At 56.7% G+C, this 18,053-nt stretch overlaps 1 protein-coding gene across 2 annotated transcripts in view; it reads right to left on the reverse strand.

Moving 5' to 3' along the window:
• FAM53B (family with sequence similarity 53 member B) overlaps nt 1-18,053 on the reverse strand; it is a 109,354-nt gene that overhangs the window by 59,396 nt on the left and 31,905 nt on the right. For both annotated transcript variants that reach the window (XM_027063333.2, XM_053207060.1), the window contains exons 2-3: nt 12,821-13,086; nt 5,288-5,342 (exon numbers count right to left, since the gene is read on the reverse strand). In XM_027063333.2, the coding sequence (XP_026919134.1) occupies nt 5,288-5,342; nt 12,821-12,898 (133 nt within the window). In that variant the 5' untranslated portion in view covers nt 12,899-13,086. The remainder of the gene's footprint in view (nt 1-5,287; nt 5,343-12,820; nt 13,087-18,053) is intronic.

Raw genomic sequence — 18,053 nt, forward strand, 5'->3', positions numbered from 1 at the left:
AGGCCCTGTGATGGCCCGTTCAGCTCTGACCCAGACCTCCAGCCCCCACCCCTGGCCTCCAGGGGCATTCAGAAATGTGCACGGAGCCAGGATTCCCAGTGGCAACAAAAACTGTGAAGGGACAGAAAGGTCACTTTTAACCATCACCTCCTTTAGATCCCCATCCTGGTTGTGGGTACATAAACAGCCTGGGACATGGGCACCTGCTTGCGATTCATCTCTAAATTGATGCGCCCGGCAGAGCTGAGAGCCATTACACAGGGGAGAACTATTCGGAGAACTCAACAAATTGCATATTAATTGTTAACTAACACCCCCCCGGGACCTTTGCTGAGGCGGAGAGAGCGCGTAAGCATACATCCCAAGCACACAGCTCAACCACGAGGCACCACGGCATTCCCAGGCTTGCGGGTGGAGAAACGGAGCTTCAGAAGAGCGTCACGCCTCAACCACGGACGCACAGCGAGCCAACGGCAGGGTCTACAATCCCAAGGCCGTGCTCTTGCAGTTGGGCCAGGCTGCCCCGAACTTGACCACCTTCCTACCTGGCAATGCACCGTGGTGGGTGGTGCCCAGTCAGCCTGCCAGTTGTCTTCCACTGTCCTCTGGCACCACTGTGGGCCCCCTCCCCGCCCCAAGGCAGGCCAGCCTGGGCGAGAAGGCAGCCCGGGAGGCTCCCTTCTCACTGGTCACCGTGAACAGCTGTCATATGCCAACCACACTTTGCACCCACTTCCAGTCTGTTCTTTATTCCGGAAACACCGTCTGAAACCAATAAATGGTGCGAGGAAACATTCAAAGCACCCTGCACGGACAAACCTGAAGCTATTTGAGGGAGTGAAAACTCACACGTGTACCGATGATAAATAAAAACCAATAACAAAGAAAAAGCAAACTTCCGAAAAATCATACGTCTGCATAGTCATATATGGATGTGCTTTTAAAAATGAAAACGAAGCTCTCTCTAGCCGATTTTGGTTGATGACCTGTTTCTTATGGGGGGCTCTGGTCCAATGTTCGGATTCCAAATGGCTACCTCTGAGAGAGACAGAAGCAGCGGCAGAGACCAGAAACGGGCCTGAGCCACTCAGGTGCCATTACCGTTGTCCATTTCGTCTCGGTCCTCTGCCGGTTCTAGGACATCTAAAATGCCCCACCTCCGAGTGCCGGCTTTTGCACCCGAGGTGCAATGCCACTCCACTTCCAGCAACGAACAGTGGTGGAGTGAAAAGACCAAAAGCTGTCAAATCTCATCGCGGAATCTTCTAGTCCCACGCGGCTCAGCACAGCCAACTGGTTTACCCCGTAGAAATTAACACGGAGACTGCCCCCGGGAACAACCCTTTCATGTACAGAGTAGACTTTAACAGCCAAGTAATTAAACACAGAAAGTAAGGGCTTATAATTAAAATGCTGACAAACCTGAACCAGAGTGGCACAAGTAAGGGCTGCTATCATATTTTTACAATTCCCTTTTATACATAATGCATGATCCTTCTGCTCGTTTCTCTATGTTCTCTGCCTGTGAAATAATTTACATTAATAAATAATTTATTACCATAACTCCTAAAGTAATTATGGGTTTCCTTGCAATTTTTTTTTTTTTTTTTTTTTTTTAAGCATACGAATTGTTTTGTTCTCTGTTCGTTGACTTGTATTTACACGACTTTTCCTAGTGGCCTTTTTGCAATAATTGGTATTGCGTTCGCTTTCTCACCTATTATTTGATTTCCAGGCCTCTCCTCGCCTGAGTGGTGAGGAAAAGGGAATATGTAGTGTCCACTGTCCCTGCAATACAGGATTCAGTTAATGGGTGCAATTAGCCAAGGGTGGTGAATGGAGGCTGCTCTCACCCCACTTGCCCTGTTTCACCAAAAGATTAAACTGATACACGTGTGCCCCTGGGTCAGCGTGAAGAAGCATCTCCCACGGCGAACGACAGAGGACCTGGGGGGGGGAGCCGTGTTGGAAGGATTCGCGTAGAGCCCCTGCCTCTCCAAGCACACGGCGATCCTCTCAGGGGCGGCCGAGCCCCTTTCTCCACCCGCTGGAAGTCATGGCCGGCAGCAAGGGCTGGCCCGCCTGCCAGGCCAGCTGACCAGCAGGCGGCCCACACCCACGAAGCTGCCACCTGACCAAGGTTTCCTGTGTTGAGAACACAATAACTGGGCACGTACACAGCTCTTCCCCACAGAAGCCGCCTGCAGAGGAAATTCCAGTTCAGCAAAGAAAGTGTCCTCGGGACGGTACAGGAGGTGAGAAGGGAAGCCACGGGGCAAAACACAGTCTCTGCTAGGAGGAGCCCTTCCGGGACCAGGCGGGGCTCACAACCTAGTAAGGAGCACGGGGCCCTGGTGCAGAGCAGGCCGGGCGGTGGCCTGGCTCCACTCTGCCCTGCTCTTCTCTCTCCCCCGCTTTGGACAAGCACAAAACCACTTCTTTGTACCAAGTTCCCAAACTTGGTGTGGGGGGGTGGGGGTGGGGGGAGCGAAAGCTGGGGAGGGGCCCATAAGCCAGCTCACAACAACATAAAGTACTTAAAAAAGAACACATACTGTTGCGAGCACTTGATCATATTAGTGAGGCATTTTATCTAAGTGGGTGCAGAGGAGGCCGAACAACTTGAAAGGGTGGTTTTTTAAGAGGAAGCAAAAAGGCCACTGCACTCCCCACCCTAATGTCCTTGCCTGGGTTTTCTTAAGAATGCTTAGGAAACTCAAACTTTCCAGCTAGGACCCTTGCATGGGGGCTCAGGAGGAGGGAAATGCCCTGAGTCACAGGGCCAAGCTGTCCCCAGCAATCACAGGAGAAGTCCACCGATCAGGGCCAGACAGGGGGTTCGGTGATTAGAGTAACAGGACATTTTGTCTTGGCTGAGTATTGTCCAGCCCTGGAAAGGCTCAAAACCCTCTTGAGAAGTCCGGCTGGACCCAGAGTGCTATTAAAAAGCAGGCAGGCCTAAAGTGAAATCTCACTCCCTGGGATGCTCCCCTGCCACCAAGTTCACGTCGCAGGGTGAGGCCACGCCTCGATTCGCCGGTTAACGCGGGCAGGAGCGGTCACCTGAGCTTGCAGCTGCACACAGGCATGGGAGGCCTCAGACTGCTGACACTCCACCTGCACGAGTGCCCGGAAATGGGATGAGGGCGGGAGGGACTGAGCCGGCACCTCCTGTGTGCCGCTGTCCCTTTAAATCTCACCAAGAACTGCAATCTGCAAGATGAGGGGACCGAGGCTCAGGAAGATGGGCTGAATTCCCTGTTCCTCCAGACTCCACTAGACAGAACCCCCCTTCCCCCACCCAGGGCAGGGGCAGACTTACTCTATCTCTGTGCCAAGTGCCTGACACTTAGTAGGTACTCAATAAACATCTAACGGAACACGTCCCTGAAATGTACCATGAATGCACGCTTCAGATGGGTCAGGGTCTCCCCAAATCGAGGAGGGGTGGTCAACAGAAAGACAGGCACGCGGGAGAGAGAGGAGCCAAGGAGAAGGCCAGGAGGACTCTGGGGACCCCCGCACCTGGCTGCTCCTCTGCTGCCTGGCGGTGCCCTGGAACCAGCCTAGGTCAGGTACGAGTGGCCTCGAAATAAAGACCCACGTCTCCACAGCCCCGTGTACTAGCCTGGCCCAGTTGACAGCTGAAATCCAGGCGGGGCTGAGGGGCTGAGCGCCCAGGTGCCTCTCTCTCCTTCCTGGCAGGACAAAGGCAGGCAGTTCAACCACAGCACAACTGAGTCCAGCCCATGAAGCAGGCGGTGAGGCAAGCTTCCGAGCCATGTGGCTAAGTGACTGAGGGTTTGTTGAAAGCCGTTAACCACCAACGAGGTGCTCAATCAAGCCCCATGTGGGGGACAGGTTTCAGAAGTGTGTCACATGGGTAAACCGAGGCCAGGTGATCTCCCTGTTTCTATTTCCTCCGGGTGGCAGCATGAAGAGGGCCACCTGGGCTCTCCCACAGGGCTGTGGCTTATGACTGAGGGGAAAAAAACAAAACAAAAACAATCTTCCTTCTCCCCCAGCCTGGGTCCGGCTCTGCCAAGGGAGCTTGGTCACCTCACTAGGCCTTGGTTTCCCCAGGTGTGAACTGAGCATCCCCACCCGCCCCACACCGAGGCTGCTGCAGAATCCCGGAGACCCTGCAAAGTCAGGAGCCTGGGGCTCCCTGTGACTCTCCAGCCTCGTCACCCCACCTACGGGACGGAGCCTAAAGAAGAAAAAGAAAACCCTGTGCACAGAGTCAAAGGCTGAAGGCCTGAAGTGGTCGCCTATCTCGGAGGCCTGGTTTCTGCCTCAATGCAAACCTCACAGAAACTCATGTGGCAAGGTGTCCCCACGGGGGGCAGGAGTCACGGAGACACGGTGAAAGGAGGGATCGTGCTCGGTCATTGGGAGCACAGAAAAAAATCAATGTAATCAGTGCAGTCATCCCCTTTGCCCCCTTGTAAAAAAAAACAGTAATTCACACTCGCACGGGCACAGGGGACTGAGACAACCTTTCTGGAAAGCAAGCCAACAATATGAAGCAAGGCCCTTAAAAACGTTCCTGCCTTCTGGCCTCTCTATTCCACTCCTGGGAACTCCTAAGGAATAATCCTGAAGGCACACAGAAGACAATGACTTCGACGCTTAGTCACTGTTAATTAATCACAACGGCAAATAAAACAGCCATGCCACCCAACAGCCAAGAAATAGTCACAACGTTAAATACATATTGATACACAATTCAGTACTTCAGCCTCCTTAAACCAGCGTGGAACCAACAAATGTAATGCGATGCGGGAATGATGGTAACTGCGACTCCGTGAAACAAAGAAAAGCAAAACTTCTTCGTATCTAATTCTATGTAATCCGGTGTTCATCGTGGCTACGTAAAAAAACTCACAGGACATAAAAACACACCGAAATATTAATAGGAGTTATCACTGGGTTTTGGGGGGCTAGGAGAGATTTTCATCTTATACTTTACACCGGGGTACGTTTTCCGAATTAAAAAAAAAAAAAAAAATGAACGTGGTTACCTTAAAAACCAGACAGAAACACTCAACGTTACGGTTGGAAACGACATTTGCAAAGCACGCACCAGCGCCCCTCCGCTCACTCGGCCCCACAGCCCGGGCGCCACTCTGGCACCACTGGGGTCGGAACGGGGTGGCAGAGTCCCCACTCTGCTCCCTGTGCCCGTGTCCGTGTCCGGAAAGGGCTTCCAACGTCTCACCTGGAGGACTCAGGCCCTGGCGGAAGGACTACAGAAGCACTCTTCACGGCCACCTTGGTTACTCACCCATAATTCCACAAGAGAAAAGTGTCGGTCCTTGACTCATCTTCTTTGGCGTGTGCTGAAAACAACCAGAAAAGCTATTCACTCTTCGCGTCATAAGAAGCACGTTTGCACATGACCCTGCACTGATCCCTTGCTAAAGTCACAGTTAAAGGGGTAACTGCCTTTTGCCAACGTCAGATTACGGGACGGAGACAAAAGTGTTACGAGAGGCAACATCGGCCCGTAATCAGACCCAGACTCCGCGTCCAAAGTCTCCAGTGAGTTACGGAGGCCGTCAAGTTAATGGCTTCAAAAACACACAAGAAAGCCCCGTGGCTTCTGACGCTCCGGGACTGGGCCGTTGAGTGACACGGACGAGGTGTGATATACACGGTTCCCCAAGCCGGGCTGCAGAGAGGCCTCCCCACAGCCCAGGCTGGGAGAAGAGGGGGCCTCTCGATGACAGGAAGAGCCCCCAGTGAGGAGCACAGGCCCATCTGTCACCCTCGGCTCCTTCCCTCCACCCCCCCCCCCCCACCCCGAGACACCAGAAGAACAGCTCTTCCTCCTCTACACAGAAGCATCAGGTAAACCTCAGGAGGGTGGCCCTTCGCCGTGCAAGCTGCTTTGCCGCAACAAGGAGGCCCCCCCCCACCCCAGGCACCCTCTCTGAACTGAAACAGAAACTCGAAGGTGTTATTTGGTCACAGCAAAGAGCTATGCCTTTCAGACTCCTTGGCATGGTATTCCGATGGCTTCCCTTTCCACTGGGAGCATCGTGCGTCTCCCCTCACACCGCACACCCACCCTCAACAAAATGCTACGGCCGCTGGGAGAGAAATGGGCCACTGGGGCCTCCACGAGAACCCCAAGACGGGACACTGCTCCGCGGCTACACGGTAACCTGAGCACGGAACGTTCCGGGCTCCCCTGTGCCGGCTGCGGCGGGGGTCAGGCGGCCTATTCTGACCTCTGGTGAGGAGGAGACCGTGCCCACCGGGGCCCCAGAAAGAAGGCCCCGCCTCAAGCATTCTTACGACTCCTTCCCTCCTCCTTCCGCCAGTCACCCACTCGTAAGTACTGGAAATTATTCACACGCAGGCTGCACGAGGGGACTGACCACGTGATGGGGAAAGAAGCTCTCGGCCCCAGAGGAGTCGGCCCGTCCAAGAGAACTCCATCTTCTGGGAGGAGCCCCAAACAACAGGGACACGCAGGCTTCCAGGCTGAGAAGAGGGCGGGAACCCAGGCCCTGGTGCCTTAAGGGCCACAAGGCTGAGAGGGAGCTGACTAGGAAAGACCTGGCCCCACCCAGATAAAGGGGCGCCAAGTGCCTGTCCCCAGCTCTCCAGTTCAGAGCCCTCTGCGCTCAGTCAGCTACGTGTTCATCCATTCAGGTCACTAAGGGGCCATCCCGGCCAGCCTGGGACACAGAGGTGAAGGACGCCCGCCCTGGTCCTCAGGAAGCTCACGTTTCGTGGAGGACAGAGTCACACAGACGAAACATCACATGACAGGGAGCGTGGGAGCGGAGGGGAGAGGACCCAGGCCAAGGGTGCCGGGGTGCGCGAGGTCGGGGCCGGCGTCCTGCGGGGAACACCGGAGCCGGTGCTCAAGGACCAGAAGGCTGCAAGAAGCAAAGGGGGCGGGGCAGGGCTTCTCCGGTGCCCACTCGTCGGTTGAGAACAAGAATCCTATTTTCAGGACGGGTTGCCCTCCTGGATCCCACAGTGACTTTAACCACCCAGTCTACGGCCAACCAGGAAACAGCTGGAAAAAGTCAGATGGCCGTGTCTGCCTGTCTTCCAAATGACTTGGCTCCCACAGCAGGACGCGCGCACTGAAAACCCACACCAAAGTGACCCAAGGGGAGTGGGTGACAAAGACCCAAGAGCCCGGCCTCTGGGCAGTGCCGCCCCCGACACCCAAGCATGCAGCCCATGGACACCAGGCAGGCTCCGCTCCCGGGGGGGAGGGTTCACAGAGGGAAGTCGGGCTTGGCTGTGCCAGGGGCCTCGCCTGCCGAGGGAGAAAACTCCAACGCTACAGGGGCACCCTGGCACAAAGCAAACACCTGCTGGGGAACCACAGCCCCCGCCCCGTGGCCGGGTTGGGGAGGCAGGTGGCAAAGCGAGCCGGGCGGGCGGCGCGCAGAAAACCAAACTGGGATGGGGCCGGGGAAAGCAGAAGAGAGCAAGGACCCTCAAGCAGCCCGCCTGCTGCACTGCCGCACAGATGCCACTGAGGACGGCTTGGGGTTTCCAGACGGCAGGAAGCGAGCCGGTGAGCCAGCCCGCTGACCTGTCAGCGGGGCACGGCTCACGGGGCTTTTCCTCCCACTCGGCCGGCGTGGCCAGCCCACAGACGCAGAGGGAAACCACTGCGCCAGCACACGGGGGCTCCCGGGCCCTCGCTCACCCGTTCATTCACTCGGCAAGGATTCATCCCCGTTGGCCAGGCCGGGGAGCACACACGTGGAACGGGAGCGTGGAACTGCCACCACTGCCCTCCGCTGTTAGACCGAACCAGCCTCCTAACCCGTCCCCAGCCTGTGCCGTGGGCCCATCGTCCGTTCTCCACCCAGAACCCACAGAGGCCAGGCGATGCTGCTTCTCTGCTTACAAACCTCCAATGACTTCTCACGGCAACCGGAATGAAACCCACCACCCCTCTCCCTGCAGCCACCAGGCCCACACGAGCCAAGCCCGTGGGACACTGGCCCTCCCAATGCCACCTCGAGTCTTTCCACGACAGGCTTCCCGCCTCACTCCTGCCGCACGGCCTCCTCGGCCACCCTCCCTGACCGCCCCAGGCAAAGGGCACCCTCCCGACCCGTGCTTTTCTCCACAAGGCCTTGCAGGCAGTACGAACACTCGGCAAAGGCTCCTGGCGGGGCACAGGGCACAGGTGGGCAGCGATCGGTCGCACCCAGATCTCACACCACTTGAAGGAACATCGCCACGTCCCCTGTTCTCAGCGAGCCCCACTCCTGCTCGCTCACCGAGTGCGTGAAAATGCACGACGTGGTAATGCAGCCCCCCCTTCTTCTGCTTCCAGCACCCCACTTTTGCACTGGGACCCCTCCCTCCACACAGCAGTGTCTCGGTGGGACTGTGTCTCCATCTCCCCTGACACGGGACGGGCACAGGACGCGGGTGCAGCCCTCTCTGCTCTGCGGCCCGGCTCCTGGACTGAGCAAGCGCTGGGAGCCGGCAGGGAGGCCCTGAGCCTGCCATGAGCACCTGCTTCCAAAAGCCTCCGAGCCGCCCTGTCCCTGCCCTCTCTGGGACCTCATTCACCGCTCTCCCGACAGCTTCCCGGGACATCAGGCCCAGGCATACCCTGACCAGGCTCAGGTTTCCCTGAGCCCAACACCAAGCTCCCGTCTGGGCTCCAGGTGGCCAGAGCCGATTTATCCCAAGTACACCTGGTACACGACGAAATTGCTGTTGGTATATGCCACTCTGCAGCCAGCCTTCCCACTCCGTCAAACCCTCTGCACCACTGCAGGAAGGATGGGCCAGCCAGTCACCATGTGGTGAGGCCCGCCGGGCCCTGGGGACTCCTAGCCTCAAGGTCCATACGACACTCAGTGTGCACACTGAAGCCAAGGCCTTGGCTGGTGTTTGCAGGAGATACTCTATTTCTCCGTGACGCCTCTACTCCTAAGCCTACCCCAGGGCAGGGCCTGGTCTCTGTGATATTCCTTGGGTCACAAGACAAGGTTTTGGCACCAGATCCTCCGTAGAGAAGGCAAAAGCTGGAAATCCAACTGGGGCTTCAGGGGCCCATCTGAATAAAAAGACAATTCAGGTCTTTACTTAATGAGGAACTTGCTCAGACAGAAAATGGCAGAGCTCATCTCTGGCCATAATCCTGCTTCCTCAGAACGTTCTTCTGCAGAGTAGTGACTAAAGCAATCACATCACTCCTTCCCCATGACAGTGTGATGGGGAACCACAACGTGACACAGTCGGGCTCACACCCACGCACTTGAGCAGGACAAGCAGGGCACCCCAGCCTGCTGAAAGGAACACAGTGAGACCATGGCTGTGGGAAGAAGACGGAGCCACGCCTGACAAGGAAAAAAGAAGCCAAAGAGGAACGAGTGCCCCTGTGTGGACGCTCTCAAAGATGCCAACACAGACGGAGCGGTGACCCCGCCCCCCCACCCAGGCGTCAGGGTTGGCCAAGGCGTGGGTAGTGGCTAAGGGTAGGTGGGAGAAAGGCACCGGACTGCCGCGGACCGCACGTGCACCCCTGGGTTCTAACTCGGGCCAGCCTGGGGCCTGCCAGCGATCCCGGCTGGGGCTGCTGCGCCCAATGCCAACTCAGGGTGGCTGTGGGTATGAAGGCTCTCCGTGCCCAGGCAGCTGCGTGCAAGGCCTGGACGGCCAGGCTCTTCCCAAGAGGCAAATCACAGCCTCGGCATCCTGATCCGACAAGAACAAAGGCAAGTACTTGCTCCCAAAACCAGTGTCGGCTGTTGTGGGAAACACCTCGAGGCTGGGGAAACAGAGGCAGCCACTCTCCACCCTCTACCCTGGGACAGTCTCCAGACTCGAGAGAGAGGGCTGTCGCTGGCCGGGGGGGTGGAGGCAGGCCAGGCCAGGGAAGATGGTCACTCGGGCCCGGGAGAACGGGCCATGGCCTGAGTGTGGGCGTGCAGGGAGGGGCCGGAGAACGCCGCTCCCGAGGTCAACCGTCCGGGCTGCCTTCCAGCAGCAGTAGCTAATGTTAGAACACGAGGAGGAAGAGCCCACTCTGTAGAGGAAAGCGACCAGCAGAGTGGGGGAAAGGGGAACCGAGCACAGTCCTCACTGCTGTGCAGTGTGCAAGCCGGACCGGGGCTGGGGCCGGGCGGGGCCCTCAGCCCTCTCTCCCCAGGGCCAGGCAGCTGAGCACTCCTCGGCCCTTTTTTCTGTTTTCCTACATCTCTCTCGGGAACAAGGCCAGTCACTTGTCCCCGGCATTTCGTTTTTAGAAAAAGAACAAGAGACCTCAGAGGGCAGGGAGGGAGGGTCTACAGGCCAACTTGCCCCGTGTCCCCAAGGCCGCTGGGTGGCCCCCAGGTGACTTTCACCCACAGTTTCAGACTTTCTCTCTCTCACTGCTGTGTGTCCGGGGCCTGCTCCCCTAATTCCAAAGTGGCCTGTGACTCATGTTTTCTTTTTTAATCTGAAGCCCCCCCACCCCCCCCCGCCCCCCCACCCCCTGCTTTCTGTTATCTTCTTAGCCTGCTTAGAAAACAAAGGAGAAACACTTTTCCATGTTCCCGTTGTTATCTTGATGGTATTTACAGGAGGCTGGTGCTGCCAGTTTAGGAAGCCGAAGCAAAGCCCCCGTCTGCTTCCTCCCAGCACCGCCGGCCGGGGGAGAGAGCACACTCGACCATCACCGTACTCTCTCTTCCGTCTCACGGACGTCAACACCAGGCCGAGGTGATGTGGGGTCCTCCTTCGGTTGCTGGCTGTGCAGGCCTGGACTTGAAGTCTGCTTCCCTCAACCTTCCTTTGCTTTCCTGAGAAGATGAGTCTCCCTTCCCAGGCTAGGGCTGGGAGGCCATGCTCTTGCTGGCAGGCACTCAGGCCCTGCCTCCTGGAAGAGCAGCTCAGCTGACCTGGGGCCCACGTGCCCCGGGACCAGCTCCACAGCCAGCCCCGGCCAGGCTGGCCCTCAGACGGGACCAAGTTCAGCAGCAGCTGCTGAGGCCAGCAGCACAGCTGGAACCGGGCAGGGACCCTCCCTGGGGACCTCCAGATGGCCCTCACCCCGGAGGTCGTTCCTTTTTGGTCAGAGCTACTCCAGATGTGTTCTTCAGATTTCAGCAGGAAAACACCCCACCCCCACCCCCCACCAGCAGAAAGCAGAGCAGCTCATACCCGCACCTCGGCTGTGAACCTGAGCAGCAGCCAGAGAGGAACCAGAGCAAACCCGAGCTGAGCAGCAGCTGGGGTGCAGGAACCCACATTCACTCACTCTACAAATGTCCCTGAGCACCGCCCAGGCCCTGGTCTCAGGCACTGGGTATTCAGCAACAAGCAAAAGAAACAAAATTCCTTGCCTTCATGAAGCTCACATTTCAGTGAAGTCTTTCAACAAATGAGATCAAAATGTGGGATAGGCACTCTGAGGGAAGACAGACAAGGAGAGGGGCAGCAAGCATGGGAGAGGGGGTGAAGGTGGCAGAGTTCATTGTTAGGTTAAGTGAGCAAAAAAGAAAGGGAGGGAGGGAAGGAGCCCTGCTAAGCGGGAGTGTTCTGGGCCACACAAGTGCAAAGGCCCCGAGGCAGGCTCCTGCTTGACCTGTTGAGCGAGGAGGCCAGTGTGGCTTGAGCAGAGTGGAGGGAGCAGAGAAAAAGCAGCATGGTCACGGAAAGCCAGAGGACATGGGCCTCGTGCCTCCCGGCCAGGTCTTTGGCATTTGCTCAACCTGAGGTGGGAAGCCCGTGGAAGGCTGGAGTCGGGGAGGGATGCATCTGCCTTGTAGTCCCTGTGGCTGCTGGGTGCGTAACAGGCTAACGAGCCAGAAGCAAATCTGTTACAACAAACTTCCAGACGAGAGAGGACGGCAGGTGGGACCAGAGTGGCACGAGTGGGGATGGCGAGAGAGAATCTAGTTAAAGATACTCAATGCAAAGTGGAAAGGAAGCCGTGATGGGCGGAGAGACCCGGCCCACCTTCGCTTGCGGAATGCGTCCAGTCCAGTGCCCGGCACACCCACGGCGGGCCGTAAAGGCCTCGGGTCTCGGCAGCCTTCCCACACTCCTTCAAGGGCTGGAGACCCGGCCTGTCCTGTCCGCTCTTGGCCTGGCTGTCGGCGCGAGCCTGGGGAGGGAGCCCACGAGGGTGCCAGGGTGGGCTCACACGAGGGGCTGTGAAGGGCACCGGGAGGGGTGCCTGCTGACCACAGAAGCGCCAGAGTGCTGGGGATGTAGCTATCTGCAAAACTCCTCCCCGAGTGTATTCAAGCCGGAGCGGGACCTCTTCTCGGCCCCTCTGCGAGGAAGCGGCCCCGCTCACTTCTGAGGAGCTGGGGCTGGAAGGGGGTTAGGAAGCTCCTCTGTTCTCAGTCGGAGAAGGCCGGGCCGTCTGCCTCTCTGGCCCAGCCCATCAGGCCGCTTGGTCAGAGGACAACTTGGGCAGAAGGCGGCGGAGAGCGGCTGTCACCACAGCCCACCATCTTGGCCGCCAGACCGCGCCTTCTTTCCCCCTCCTCTCCCACCCCTGACATTCCCCAGGCGGCTGCCACCTCCCTTCCGGAAACCCCCTCCCCTCCCCGGGTGGAGACCAGAAGGAGCTGCAGGGACGGCAGAACCACGCTTGGTCCTATTTAGCAGGGCGCTGGCCGGACCTCGCCAGCTACTTCCTGAAAGTACTTGGCCAGGCTCTGGGTGACTGTGCCCACTGCCCTGGCCTGCAGCATCTCCAAGAGTTCTGCTCCCGGGCACTCTGGATTCGGTCTGCTAAGCCAGCAAGTTCGGTCCACAGCCCCAGCTGGACACCAGGCCTCAAGAAAGGTCATCTGAGATATGAGGCCCACTGAGTCCTTACCAGCTCAGGGTTGAAGGTCCTGCATGCTATGGAGTCAGCTCCCTGGTTGTCGAGGCTTTTACTCAGGATCATCACCATGGTAAGGACCTCAGGCACTGGGCTCCATCCCAGGGTGGGCACGAGCCATCTTCGGTTGGGCAGACTTGGGCAGAGGGTGACCTCCTGGGCACCTCCCAGGTGACTGGCATCAGCAGTAACAGCTCCCCATCAGCCGCTTGCCCTCAGGCTGGGGCTCTTCCAGGAAATGGCCAAGTGCAGTCAACTCCCTGGAAAGACAACAGAAAGGCAAAGGGATTCAGGTCTTGGGAAGACCGGGGCCCTGAGAGAGCTGCCCACGCCCCCACCAACCCCATGCCGGGACCCTGCTTGGCATGGAACTGCCTCCCTGCCGAAGGAGAGGCATTCTGGCCACAAAGCCCAGAATCACCTTCTCAGAGTCCCCACCCACCTCATGCCAGCCTTGAGGCGTCCCTAAAGCCAACGCACTGGTGGGTCCAGCAACGTGTCTCAGTTTAGCCACATGGCACCTTTAAGACCTATCTCGGGGTCTGGGTCGGTCACAATCTGCTGTCCCCCAGACTCTGCTCAAGTCACGCGACACCTTCCACCCAGCTGGCTTTACAGACAGCTTCGGTATATGCCCAAGGCTGAGGGTCAGATACAGACCAGCCCCACAGTCAAAACTGAAGGGGTCAGCACTCAGGCAGCCTCAGTCAGCAAGGAGGCTACTACCCTCCTCCCGGTTATGAACAGAAGCTACTGGAAGAATCTGGAGGGTTTGTTTATTTGGACAACTTACTTTACTTACTTACTTACTTATTTATTTTGAGAGAGAGAGAGAGGCAGAGAGAGAGGAAGAGAAAGAGAATCCCAAGCAGGCTGCAAGCAGTCATGACAGACCCCAACGCGGGGCTCTGACTCACGAACGGGGAGATCATGACCTGAGCCAAAATCAAAGAGTCAGGCACCCTGGCCACTGAAAGGCACATATCTAGGGGCACCTGAGTGGCTCAGTCTGTTAAGCGTCCGACTCTTTGATTTTGGCCCAGGTCATGATCTCACGGTTCATGAGTTGGAGCCCCATGTGGGGCTCTGCACTAACAGGACAGAGCCTGCTTGAGATTTTCGCTCTCTCTCTCTCTCTCTCTCTCTGCCCCCCCCCCCCCCATGCTCTTTCTCTGTCTCTCAAAATAAATAAACGTAAAAAAAAATTTTAAAGGCGCACTATTTCTCATCCCTAGAAGGACATCTCAACAACGACACATTTGCAATACTGGGGGCCTTTGTAGCCTGAGACCTCTCAGGCCGCCATGCCACACGGCCCACCAGGACCTCCTCCCGCGTCACCCCCCCAAACAAATGCTGAAAGAACACAGCCCTTGGCTCGGGTTTGAAAACGCGCTCCTTACAAATCAGTTTCTCTGATCCTGTTTCGCCATCCCACCCTTCTGTGGTTACACCGTCAAAGGAAGTCACATCAGATGCAAGGAACCCAAAGACCGCCATCACAAAGTAAAAAAAATCATGACGATAATAGTAGAAAAGGCCAGCTCCTGATCTGTAATTAAAAACAAACTGCTCGGTGCAGGAAAATGTCTTAGAATCTGTTGCTCTGTGTAAAAATTAATTGCACCCTGGTATTTACTTGCTATCCAGATTGTAAATCATATTTTCCTGTTTACTTCGATTAGACTTTACAGTGGGTGTTATTGAAATTGCTCAATTACGGGCCAGCTGGCAAGCACAGGAAAATTACCTTCTACTGTTCTTCGAAAACAAGGTTCATCCAAAGTGCAAAAGCAAGGAAGGGAGGGGGGGGAATCAATACATTTTCAAAGGACTGGCTGTTCAGGAAGAGGCCTGGTGGAGGGTAGGCTCCCAGGTCGCACCGGGTGACCCGATGCGCACTTCAACACCACATCGGCCTAGAAGCAACACATTCTGACCAAGAGTGAGCTGCTCAAGGAAAGAATTTCAGGCCACTCCTCCAAGCTCCGGCCAGAAAGCTGAGCCAGAAATGCCCGCCAGCCCCCTGGATGCTTGGCTGGGGAGCGGGGCTGGGAGGCGGGGTGCCACGGACTCTCCCTTCAAAGGGACCCTTTGTGCCGCCTCAATGGCGGAGTCGAGGCCCGCCGGCGGCCATCTTCTCTCTGGGTACGACCTCATGCAGTTCTGGGGCAGCCAGCCATTGGCCCAAGGCCCAGAGGTAACCTGCCCTGGCACCACCCCGCCCCCGCCTCTCATTTCCATCTTCCCTAAAAGGCAGGCGGGCTCGGAAGGTACCAGCTCACGTCCTCCTCGCTCAAGGACACCTGGGGCGGAATCCCAGCTCCTGAAACGCACCGTCTGAGTGACCTTTACCAAGTTCAGTCTCTTTCTCTCTCCATAAGATACGGACGACAGTGCCTGCCTCAGAAGACTGCTGTACCATCTGACAACAGAGCTCAAACCCTTTGCTCAGTGACAAGTCCTAGCTCATGTGCTCCTGTGAGGAAGCGCTCGATGAACGGCAGCTACCATCACAACTTTCATCGGGCAACGGACGCCCGAGCAGCGATCTGTCCTCTCGGACTTTTTAAAAGAGAAAGTCCGTTAAATTGTTTTAAGGCCAAATTCGATCAGGATGGCACTGGTCATATGGTGGCCCATCTCTCTGGTGAAACAGTAGGTGGTCATTAAGAATGATGCTGTGGGACTCCGTTGCCATGGAAACACATTAGGCCACCAGGATGCCGCCGATAGGCACCAAACACGAAGCGGGACCGAGGCAGCGGTGCGGGCGTCCCTGCTCTTGCGGCTCTGCCCCCGCTGGAGCCCCGACGAGAGGCGGGACTCACGGCGGCAGCACGAGGGGCGAATACCAGAGCCCCACATGCTTCTGGAAACAGATGGTCGGCAAACACGGCAGGCGCCCAGTGGAGAAGGGAAGTCGAGCGCGATGCCTGTCCTCGAGGGTCACGGAGAGTTCCGCGAACGCAGACACTAATCTAACTAAGGCAGGCAGGGGTAGGGGGCACCGGAGCGCAGTGGTAAACCGCCCCCCACCCCCACACGTGTGCCGACAACATGCAGCATGACCCGGAAGAGCCCAGGAGTGGGGACAGCCGAGAAGCCACCACCCGGGGACTGTTCACACACATCGCAGTGGAGCCACGTGAAGGAACACCGTGCCGCTTTAGCCACGGATGGAACGAGGCAACTCTGATGGTACAGATGTGAAACCCTCCCCAAGACACCCTGGGAAATGAACGGAGAGAGGAGAAAGGCGCAGTCCCAAAAGCACGGCCGCCTTATGGAAGGGCCCGCAGTTCCAGAGTACGAGGCGCTTTGGTTGTGCGGCCTTGCGTGCTCCTTAAATCCTTCATCCAGGGCATAGGATACTTTTTTGGTTAAAAATAAACTAGGCAAGATTTCACCAGGAAGGAAAGGCACACTAGCGGAAGTAAGACCCTAAGCAAAGCACAGTGGCCTGCCTTGTGCACGGGACACGGTGAGCACACTGGTGCCAGGAGCACAGGGTGTGTGGCAAGGAGAGGCGGCCGCCAGAACAAGGAGCTGGGATGGCCAGTTCAAGCCAGAAGAGCTCTGCATGCCCACTGAACACAATCTTTTTTTCTTTTTTTTTAATGTTTTTTTCAGAGAGAGAGAGAGTGCACGCAAGGAGGGGAGGAGTAGAGAGAGAGGGAGACACAGAATCCGAAGCAGGCTCCGGGCGCTGAGCTGTCAGCACAGAGCCCGACGCGGGGCTCGAACTCACGGACCACGAGATCATGACCTGAGCTGAAGTCGGTCGCTTAACCGACTGAGCCACCCAGGCGCCCCATGAACGCAGACTTTATCATGTGGCCACAGGGGGCTCCCCAAGGGGCTCGTCTGCTTTGATCTGTTGAAAAAGAGTGATTTTTTTTTTTTCTGGGCCCTTTGCAACACCTAGCACAGTGCCCCGAATACAGTAAGAGCTCAAACACATTTTGAAAGAGACTAAATTGTAGCAACATCTGAAAGGATCCAGGCACATTCTTAGACTTTGTGAGGCAAATCCAGACCAGCAGAGCCTGGCACAATCTGGAATTCCCTGGGATTCCTTTGATCCCTGGCATGGGCCTGGCCAAGTTCACTGGGGAATGCCAGTGCCCGTCCAGAGACTCACAGCCCAGTCTGAGAACGGGGCCAGGGGCTTCTCAGGGAAAAGCTGGGGGCGGGGGAGAGGGGGGGCGGTTGAGGCTCAGCCTTTGAAGGAACAACTGGTAAACTGGTAGTGTGGCTCTGCCCAAGGCAGAAGGGGGTGCCTCAGAGTCACAAGTGGCAAGGTAAAGGCCTCCTGGAGGCCACCTCTGGGGCACAGACCCTGCTCTGGCCTGGCGGGTTTTCTTTTAACCCATATTAAGAACAGCTTCTAGGGGCACCTGGGTGGCTCAGTCGGTTAAGGGTCCGATTCTTGATTTCAGCTCAGGTCATGATTCCAGGGTCATGAGCATGGAGCCTGCTTAAGATTCTCCCCGCCCCCCCCCCCCCCCCCCGCCGCCAGTCTGTCCCTCTCCCACGCTCATGTTCTCTCAAAAGCAAAGAACAAGAAAACAGCTTCTATCTATTGAGAATCTACTGCGTCCCAAGTACTTTATACACGTCAGCTATACAACAGGCTCACTTTACCCCCATTTTACAGATGGATAAAGCTCACCAAGGCGGAGAGGCTGATCTTGCATCTGAACCCAAGTGGCCCAGCTCCCAGGCATATGCTTCCCACCAATGTCCACCTGCAACATGGCCCCACTCCTCAGCTTCCCCCCCATCCCAAGTGCATCCTTCAAAAGCCCACTCAAGCAACTACCATAGACCCCAGCAAGTGGTCTCCTTGGCATTTATCCCAGAGGAGCGCAAACTTACGTTCACACAAAAACCTGCACATGACTGTTCACAGCAGCTATATTCGTGACAGCCCAGACCAAGAAACAACCCAGATGTCCTTCAAGGGGCGAATGGAGAAACACACTGTGATACAGGCACACCGGGGAATACTACTCAACATTAAAAAGGAATGGACTGTTGAAACCTACTGGAACGACTCTCCAGAGAATTATGTGCGGTGAAAACACCCAATCCCCACACGTTAATTATGGCATGATTCCATTCACGTAGCATTCCTGAAATGACAAAGCGCCAGAAATGAGGCATAGATTAGTGCGGACCTGGGGTCTGAGATGAGGGTTTGGGCTGGGGGTGTGGGAGGGCG

Source organism: Acinonyx jubatus, chromosome D2 (genome assembly GCF_027475565.1).
Source record: "Acinonyx jubatus isolate Ajub_Pintada_27869175 chromosome D2, VMU_Ajub_asm_v1.0, whole genome shotgun sequence".
Classification (NCBI taxonomy): Eukaryota; Metazoa; Chordata; class Mammalia; order Carnivora; family Felidae; genus Acinonyx; species Acinonyx jubatus.